Source organism: Lytechinus variegatus, chromosome 7 (genome assembly GCF_018143015.1).
Source record: "Lytechinus variegatus isolate NC3 chromosome 7, Lvar_3.0, whole genome shotgun sequence".
Classification (NCBI taxonomy): Eukaryota; Metazoa; Echinodermata; class Echinoidea; order Temnopleuroida; family Toxopneustidae; genus Lytechinus; species Lytechinus variegatus.
In genome coordinates, this window is record NC_054746.1 from 20185009 (window position 1) to 20195610 (window position 10602).

Here is a 10602-nt window from a genome sequence, read left to right on the forward strand (position 1 = left end):
CTAAACGGATTTGAATGTAAAGAATAAATATTCATTAATTAATTTTCTTTAATGGATGTTTATATTTATGCAATGACCATCTAAAATATATTTTTTATTGGTTATGTATACATGATTTCTTTCAATGAGCAGAATATTGATAGTTGAATAAATGGAATCATTGATATGAAATAAGTAAGATTAGGATCATTTACTATCAAGAAGATATTTTCTCAAATTTGTATCGAAAGAAATTTACCATTTTTTTTGTTTTCTTTGTTTTATACTTCAATTTTACAAACACACATAGAAAAAAGTGGCTGTAATTATCTTCAAATTTTATATTTTGATGTGTTTTGGGTTTTTCTTTGATTCTGGTTACCTGTTTTACATACCTTTTGGTAATAATTTCCGGTTACCTTTTTTGTCCTCTCGTATACTTTGGGGTGATGATTTCAGGATTTTGGGATGGATTTCTTGAGAGTTATATATGTGACTTTTTTGTACAAGTTGTAAGAGTTATATATCCTTCATGAGTGTAATGTGTAAATCTGTCAAATATTTCCTTTCTTGTGGCTCATAGAAGCAGGTAAGATACACCTCCCTCTGTTACACCCTTGGTGCTTTCTGGGTCATGCTTGGTTGCACAACTGTCATCCTTTGATCATATCAAATTCATTTAATTCATTTCACCAATGCTAGAGTCTCAATCCATTAGTATCATCAATGCTAGAATCTCAATCCATTAGTATCATGTTTTAATGTAATCATTTGTTATTATTCTGCACAAGATATCTGAGAAGATCAATTCTTTGATCCCATTGGCTCAAGTTAGAAATGATTTTCATGTCAATCAGAAAACTGGTCCTCAATATCCATACCACCTGTTGTATTTTTGCAGACAATAAATTTCAAGCATGTCTGGACAATGTAACTTAGGTTTAACGTTAAAATGCACTGAAATGTGCATTGTACTATGCGCAATCCAATAGAAAACTGTGCCTGGGACTGATTCATGATAATTGTTGGCACTGGCTTAATTGTCAATTCTCACAAGTTCAGTGAAGTAATTGGTTTTGTTTGGCTGAGAAGCTCTGTTATCTGACTGTTACTTTGTTAATTGTCAGAGAATGACTGTTTGTTAGTGCAGACAACTTTCATGACATTGTATTTTGGCTTAAAATTGATGGATCAAGGAAAGAGAATTAAAAAAGAATCTGTGAACTTCAAGAATTTTCCCGGGATGTCTTGCAATTGATAATGATGAATGCAGAAAGTGAAGAATATCTTTTGTGTTGCATATGGTAATTAAAAGCCAAGTGAAATATTATCATTCACACACCCATGAATACAATTATTTTGTGTCTATTGAAGTCCCCAGTTTGACCATGAAAACACATCACCCAAACCACATTGGTCTCTATTGTATCTCCCAGTGCAATTGACAGGGATATTAAAATAATTTGATGAAAGTGATTAGAGGTGGAGAAGCAGGGTGGGGGCATCCCATCCTCTCCTTGTCATTTCAAGTGAAGACAAAACAGAGAAGAGGAGAAAAATATGAAAGCATAAAAAGAGGGCTGTGTCGTGCATCAACATATTTTTAGTTAGAATGGAAAGATAATCAGCCCATCTATCAATATACTCTTGCACTAACTCGTGATGGTTTTTCCCGAGGATGAATGTAAATGTGATTGTATAATTAATGAATATAGGTGTTATGGTAATTAAGCTTCTGACATGTGTGAATGCTGATTTCTGATGTGAACATGACTGTAATTGAACAAATTGGTAAAAAGTGAAATATTGATAATATTTGGAAATTCTTTGTATCAGAGTGGATTGATATGGCTTTTGTAATAAGTCATTATTTGGAATGCAGTTATTTGATATTGGCCAGAAAGGTTTGTATTGTATGTGTGTGTTTGATTGCCTTAGTATAAATAATTTGTGTTTTTTTTTGTAACTGTCATAATTCTTATGTTTTCAAGAGGTTATTTTATTTTGGGGGGCAAATTATCAATAAGGAGGATGTACAAGAAAATTTCAAAGTAATTGATCAGCAGGTATAAAAATATTCTTAATTGTTGATTTTTAACCTTTTGATGACAATACTTACGAGAAAGAAATTTAATGTGTTTTGCCATATTCAATAGAATAGAAAGAGCTGAAATGGATGATTTTTTTACATTTTCCACCCGCAATGCCAAAGGGATGAGTATAGTAAATATATTGTCTACTTTGAAGTTATAGTATTGGAATACAGGGAGAATGTATGGGATTGTCTCCATTTCCCATTCTTTATCAAAGTATCACCAAACTGAACACAAGGTTGAAATATATTTTGATTTTCTTCATCTTTCCCTTCCTTTGTTCTTATTCTTTCTTTCATATTTTAGAAGTGAAGTTTTAAAGTTCAATCACCAATGCTCTTAGTACAATCACCTAAAGAGTTTAATGTCAATAGCCCTGTACATCATCTTTTAAATTCAGTCGACAATATTTATTCACATAAGATAAGATTACACATATGATTTTTGAAAGGAGAATCCATTGCTGTAAACTTGATATTACATGTACCTGTGCATGAGGTTCTGACATGTCTGCCATCATGAACATTGTGTTAATTGTATCATGAGGAGGTTTTCTAATATTTTTTTGTTCAGTTATATTGGATGGGTTTTGGTACCAGTATGCTTATTGATGATTTTATTATCATTATTATTAATTGATATTTGTCATTTATCCCTGGGTTCTCTCTTATTGCTTAACAAAGGAATGGGCTCAAGTTGAAGTCATACCGTAGTAGAGGTCAGCTAACAGGAGTGATAATGTTTGCTAATTAACCACACTAATGTTTTATATTGTACCACTATAATAGGATGTGGATCACAGCGGTACATAATGGCATATAATTGTATGATAGTTTGTGATGTCATGTTTCACACATATGTATTACACTAACATTTGAAATCACATAACATTATGCACACAGTATTTGCAGTTGATTTTATTATGTTGTTATTCAGCTAATATGAGTATTAATCAAATAATCAAAATTAATATGCCTATTTCAGAGATGCCTACTGTTCCTTTTTTTTTAAGTTTTGTATCCTTTTATGAAGTAAAAATACTGCAGTTTTTATGAAAAATACCCTTTTTTCCCCTATCTGTATTATACACATATTTGGTTAAAGTTGAAAATATCCTTTTTTACACTCAAAAGCCGTTTGATCACTCAAAATACTGCAATTCTTTTTACGGAGATGGCATCTTTGCCACTTGTTAACACCAATCATTCATTAGGTAGGAAAACCAATTGACTCGAATTCACAAGGTGGTTTTGAATCTGTAGTCTCAAACCATGGTTTACAATAATAATAATTTGCATACATATTGAGAGAATCTAGAATCAAAAGTGAATATTGTAGCCATTGAAGTATATAAGCTAATTGCTCTGTAGCGTCATGTTATATGTTATAAAATAAGACCTAATTTAAAAAGCCCCTTATTCTTCCCCCTGTGTCAAAAGAAATAGAAAAGAAGAATGAAGAAAAAATGAAAGGGAGGGGGGTGTGATTGTTAATGTCATTGTCAATTTAACCGATTTTAGCACATAATAAGAGTCATACATACACAAAATTGTGGCACTCTAGTTTCTGTTGTTGAATAGACTATTTTTTCTTTTGATTATTATTTTGTAGATTCACTCTTGCACAAAATTTTGATTATTTTTTTGTGGAAAAGAAAACATTACAGGTTTTTCCAGCACTGAATTTGAACTGAAGTGATAGAAGTGGAGATGTGTTTATTATTGTTATTATTATTTATTTGGCCATAAAAACATACAAAAATTGTACAATGTAATTACATAAATACAATTTGAAATTGAATAATTAAATATAGATAAAGTAGAAATGAAAAAGAAAAGAGTAAGAAAACAGTTTTTCCGTGGGCCAGGGCTCGCAAAAGTAAAATTCAGTACTATTGCCCAGAGGCATGCGAGCCCTCATGGAAAAACCGTTGAGAGAATATTGCACATTCAATATATAAAATTGCACATTATTAAAATTCAAATAAAACACATTGACAATATTGATATTGATAATTTAAATTTACTTATTATAAACATATTCATTCAATCAAGTAAGTGACATAGCAAAAATGTAGTCTCCCTCACCCCAAAGCAAGAGAAGGGTTCCTATCATACTTGCAAATTGATCTCTATTCATTCTTTGTATTTTATTCCTTTTTGTGATTTCCTCATCAATTTCAGATAAGACAAATGGAGAATGCTCAAAATTGTAAAGTCAAATGGCTGATAATATGCTTTTATATTTAATGGTCTCATGGTTTGAAATCTCTTCAATATACATGATACTTTATGATATTTTCTTCTCATAATGAATGTAATGAGAATAGAAACCTGTAAAATAATTATTAGGAAGCCTATCTTAATTGATAGATTTCACATATTACATTATTGAATATTAGAATAAATTAACTGATAGATTCCAAGTGCACCAAAACATTGGCAAGACATATCTTCTCTTCAGTAGGATTATATTGCCAAACACTACCAAAAATATAAAAATGTTCCAATATATTCATCACACAGATTTTTTTGGGGGGAGGGGGTCATGAGGTCCACTTTACAGTGAAATATTAATTGTCCATAATATTTTACACATAAACATTTTAAAATGTTTAGTTGGGATTTTTTTTCTACAGTCCTTTTACACCCTCCCATCTGCTATTCATTCGCAGGTGTTTGATGGCAACGAGGGAAACGACGCAGCCAGTGAAGTGGGCTCCATCCAGGTCCCTCGTAGTGCCAGGGCTAGCACCAGAGATTCTAGTTCTACTCCCGGATCCACGCATCAGAAGCAATATCGGAGCAATCTAACCAGATCCCTGGACTCGATAGAAACCCCACCTAGACCCAGCAGGGTCAGTGTAGTTCCAAGACTATCAGTAGTAGTCCAGGATCTGTAAGTCAGGGACTTCTACTTTGACCCACCAATGTCAGTGTAGATTGCAGAGGTAGTCCAGGGCTCTGTTGCATGACATTTACTATTATGGTAACTTTGCCATTCAGTATGGTACATTGCATGAAATCCTTGATTTTGATTGGCTGTGAGGCATCATTACCATGGTATTTTTTATTTGAAGGTAAAGTTACCATGGATAGTATTTTTTATGCAATGGGTCACAGAACTTAAATGCAATTCACTAACAAACAGAAAGTCACTCTGTTGAATGAATTTCTTAAGAGTGAATGAGGAAAATGTGTCATTGTGTTGCATTAGGTGTGTACATATAGTAAATTGCTCTTCAAATGTATTTATTTCAGAAATTGGGGGATATGTGACTCCAATTCCACATTATGCAGATCATACAGAAAATATCCCAAATCAAGGACAAATTTTGAAGAAAAAAAAACGGAGCTGCTTCCTTTCATCAATGGATGGCAGTTAAGTTACGGCACCTGAACAAAATTCTGATCGGCCTCTTTCAGTAGGTATCCTGCTCAGTGTCCTCACTAATCCTCCGATATTAGCATAGAGAAAACAATATGGAAACATGATTTTTTAAGAAAAGATGCAGTATTGACTTATTTTAACGAGCCTATAAAGAACTGCATCAGATATTTATTTTGTAAATCATGTTCTATACATTTTTATAGCATTTTTTTTTAAAGTCATGTTAAATCTGCATCACATAAAAAATCAAACTCTATTACAAGTAAAAAAATTTGGAAAGGAGATTTTATTTAATATTATGAAAATTATTTCATAATTGATAATTACATGCTTGTCAAAAATTTCAGTATTTATATCCTCAATGCTTAATATAAAACCAGTAGTACATTTATACAGTATATTTAAAAAAAATTGACACTTAAAAAAGTAATAATGTTTTATCTTTATGTCATTTTGTGTGTATGTTTAGGATTAAATAGTCATGCAGATTTAGGTTTTAAATGTAATGAAATTTTAGTGAATTCTGTTTTCAAACCATTCTGAGTTATTTTCTCAGAAGAAAATAATGACAAATTTTCTTTGGACAGTGTCTTTAAATCTTTCCTTAAATCAGTATTGTAATGATGCTGTTTATTATTCTATAGATATCAGTAAAGCATGTTAGCTTGGTCTTAGTTTATAGTCAGTTATTTCATTGCCAGTCAGCATTGTACTATTTCATATGCACATTAATTTGTTAAAGATTAACTAAATTAAGTGATAATACTTCAAACCATACAACATATGGCATTAGATAAAATTTGTTTGAACATCTGTATTGTCTATCTAGCTATTTTAGCTTTTATGATGAAAGTTCGTGAAAGTTCACCAGTCAGCATAGCTTTATCTGATATGCACAAATATTTATTTAAGATTAACTAAATAATTGATAAACTTAAGAACCATATAACACATGGCATCAGACACAATTTGTTTGTACATCTATATTGTCCATAGGTATTTTAGCATTTATGATGGAGATTCATAAATGTCATGAGAAAATTGTATTTTGTTCCATAATTGTTGGATGATAGGATGCATCTTGTAAAAAAAAATTTGATAATTGAATAAAGAAATTGTAACAAAAATTGAATATTTCGCACAATAGACATTTTCATGCACTTTGCCTAATATGACAATTGTGTGATGAATACAGTCATCTTTAATATTTTGTGTGAAATTGTGCATTTGTTTTGCCAGGCTGAGGGTGGCAAATTAGCCATGTTAAAGTATGAATATTTACATGAGGTGAACCTATGCATCGAAGAGCCATACATTCCATTATATATGTACCAAAATCATTTATAGGATTGGTTGAAAATCGTAAAGTAATGTAATCAATTATGAATATTAATGATGAATTTAAAATACAATATCATTTTATAAGACTTTGATTGAATCATCAGTAGTATTTCCACTATCCTCTTGATACAAAATGTGCCTTCTAATCATGAATTTAAAATGATTCCATCTATATTTGATGCCTTGACTGGAGAGATATCTGTTGAATATATCTCTAAGAAATAGGTGCATTCATGGAATTTTCATTGTGTTTTATGGTAATCCATCCTTATTTGGTTTGTTATGTTATATTTATTGTGTTTGAAAGGTAGTTTTACTTTTTATTAAAGGTAGGGTATTTTGGATAAAAACCTGTAGCAACTATTAGTCTTTAAGACTATCATTGTTAATAATACTTGCATTATGTAAATATTATTAACAATGATAGTCTAGCATTATGCAGGCATTGTTGTTGTGTGAGATTTATGCTTGCTCTAAAGAAACATAGATCTAGTCAAAGAAACAAAATACTTGTGGTTTGCCAATTGTTGACTGCTAAAATATGATGTTAAACGTAGAATGGGTATGATAATAAAGATTGTATCATTAATGAATTGTTGCATGCTGAGAAAATATATATCTTATTCCATGACAGCTGATGTTAAAATATTCAAATCAATTCTAAAATAATTTGCAGCTATTGCATTGTAGGAACAAAAATATATAAGCAGATGTTTGGCAGAAAAATATTTCATTCTTAATCTATTTTTTTATACTACAGGAAGTTTGGAAAACTTATTTTGTGAAATAATGCTTAGTTATACTCTTTGTGTCTCTCCTATTGCTTTCTTTTGTCCTTATGGAGTACTTGTTAAATAATAACAAAAATATCCCTCAAGTTGGTGTTTGGATATAAGATGTAAGATGTGGTGTTTAAATGTAGTCACTTTGTTGTTTGTAATTCCGTGTAGATTTATTTTTCACCATTGAGGAAGGAAAATCATAATATAAGGATCTTATCCAGTAATTGATCAGTATGTATTTATGTATATAAGTGCAATCCGTCCTTGTAATTTGTTTCCTCCAGTCTATTGCATCCTAATGAAGATTCCATAAAAAATACTACTAATGCCTTAATATATGCTACTTTTATAAATATATTATTATATTTTGTTCAAAGTGATGTGTTTTTCTTGTGAACAATATGAAAATTTTGTTTTTCAGATCTCTGGGATCATCATGGTCAATATCTATATTTTGCACATGAACAAAGATCACCTTGTATATATTTGTATGATATTGATATGTATTAAAAACTGTATATGTTACGAATAAATTACCTTGTGGTCATATTGCTTTGGGTATCTTTCTTGTACAGAGTATCGTAAGTGGATTATCTTTGAAAATCTAACCTACATGGTCACACATCAAAAGTATTATTTGTCTATGCAATATGGTGTAGATTTTTTTTAGGTACAATTCATTCTGTCATTCCTATTCTTAAAAATATATGTATGTATGGCCATAAAAACCAATGGGATCTTCTAAGCCAATGGGATTTCAACCATTTTGATTGAGATATGCTGAAGGGGGGGGGGCACTCGACCAAAAAAGTGGTGGGGGTGTGCCGCGGGCAAGACAAAAAACGGGGGCCTTGGAGCGTGCTTAATGTAAAGAGGAGGGTCCTCGGAACGGGCTTCGGAACTACAAATGTCTGTGAAAACGGGGTCCTTGGAACGGATCGCCAGCGTGTGAGTGCATATGCATCCCTATATGGAACGGGTATGCGTGTATGATACAGCTAGCACGGCCGCGATGGTCAGACAGTGCTCTGCGGCGCCGCTTTTCACCAGAATTGCAGCTCATTGTAGCAGATCAATGCAACGGAAACGGCGTAACGAAAAATATGCAAAGCTCTGGAGCGGATTTCTTTCTTTTTTCTCGATAAGAAAATGCTATGCTTTGGGCAGCTTTCTTTGTTCTTTTTCTCAATAAGACAAAAATGCTATGCCTTGGAACGGAAATTTGAGTGTAAAAATGGGGGTCCCCTCCATGGCACATACCCACTATGCATTACATATTGAGTGCCCCCCCCCTCCAGGTGATCACAGAAATAAACTTCATTCAATCTGTCCTTTGCAAGTATGATCATCTTCTCAGTGATCTGTTTTTTTTTCTTCCCACTGCCCACCCCCCCCCCTCCATGGAAAATGCAGTGACATTTTCTTCTCTTTATTGGCAATCCTTGTCATATTACTAACAAAACAATAAAAAATTGGTCAGGGACTAAAAATGGAAGTGATTTTTTTCCTATTTACATCACAATTGTCAAGTTAAAATGCTTTCTGTCTGGTGTGAATGCTTGAGTTTGATGTACCATTGATGGTAGGGAGTTATTCAGCTGTTCTGGAAACAATGGTCTTGGCCTAGCTTTGTATTTTTGAATAGGAATGCATAGCAATGCACCTTATTTGGGTTCTGTACATTGAGTCGAGTGATAGTGTAAGAAGAGTTGACACACCTCAACTTGAACACCATGAGGAGATGACAGTTGGCTTTGCCTTGAGTTTAGAAGATAATTTGTCTTATTCTAATAAGCAATTATTCCTTATTTAGTTTCTGATCCAAGAGTGGAAGACTAGTATAAATAGGCATGTTTTTCAAGAATGTCAAACTCCAACCATTGGTAAGTGAATGAAACTTGTAATCGTGTTCTGTAAATTATTTTGAAGCACTTCAAGAAATGTTGATTTAGTTGAAATTTATTCAAAATTACCATACAGACATTGAATTTGAATTTGTAACATTCAAGTAAATTTTAGTTGTATTTCAGGAAATATTGTACATTTTCTTTCACCACTCATGCCCAATGACAGGTAAGAATTATGTATGAATCCTATACCAGACCCTGATGAACCATAATATCAAAGGCATACCATACCCCTTATGACATGTATGTGTCAAGTAGGCCTTGGCCTCAGCCCCAGTTTAATAGTCAAACCATCTTAAAGGGGAATCCAACCCAAATAAAGACTTGTTTTTATAAGAAAAAGAAAAATCAGACAAGTTAAAAGGTGAAAGTTTGAACAATATTGGACAAACAACAAGAAAGTTATGAATTTTTAAAAGTTGTAAATATTGGTAATCACTATACCCATGGAGACTTCAAATTGGCCGCATATGGGATGTCATAGTGATGTAAGGCAAGGACTACTCTTCCATGTACTCCAATACATATTATGGCTAAAATACCATTTTTCCCAAAAGTTTTATTTCAAATTATATTTTTCTTTCATGAGGACATAAAACAATATACTACCAGGATTATATTTAGATTACTGCCCCAGGGGGATAGGTACTTAGGAGAAAACCACAAATCCCTGATAATAAAGTACATGGCCTATGGGAAAGTTGTCCTTGCCCCTTGTCATAATTTACTTACCCAGTTGCCAATTTGAAATCTACATACTATTAGTGATCTCAATTTTAAATCAGCTATAACTTTCTTATCGCTTGTCCGATTTCTTTCAAACTTTCGCCATTCTGTTTAATTTATTTTTCTTCTTCCCAACACAACATTTTATGGCCAAGGCTGGATTCCCCTTTAAAGATGACACAGTGTCTGCTGATGCCATCAGACATGATTCAAACCTAATAAGGCTTCAATTACTCCCAGTGGGGTAATGATCCCAAAATTTTGAAGGGGGCTAGGTATGGTGTATCGTGTAAAATCTACTGAAAGAGTAGCGAGCATGCTAGCAAAAATTTCAACATTTTGATTACCAAATTTTAATTTTGTGATAGATTTTGACTTAATATT

At 32.4% G+C, this 10602-nt stretch overlaps 1 protein-coding gene across 13 annotated transcripts in view; it reads left to right on the top strand.

The window, feature by feature from the left end:
* Positions 1-6342, top strand: part of LOC121418690 — a 38182-nt gene extending 31840 nt beyond the window's left edge. For 9 of the 13 annotated variants that reach the window (XM_041612678.1, XM_041612688.1, XM_041612680.1 and 6 more), the window contains 2 exons: positions 563-568; positions 4747-6342. In XM_041612678.1, the coding sequence (XP_041468612.1) occupies positions 563-568; positions 4747-4974 (234 nt within the window). In that variant the 3' untranslated portion in view covers positions 4975-6342. Of the gene's footprint in view, positions 1-289; positions 302-562; positions 569-2755; positions 2791-4746 lie in introns of all 13 variants that reach the window. The other 4 variants (XM_041612689.1, XM_041612691.1, XM_041612692.1 and 1 more) reach the window with 4 other exon arrangements.
* Positions 6343-10602: the final 4260 nt, after the last annotated feature.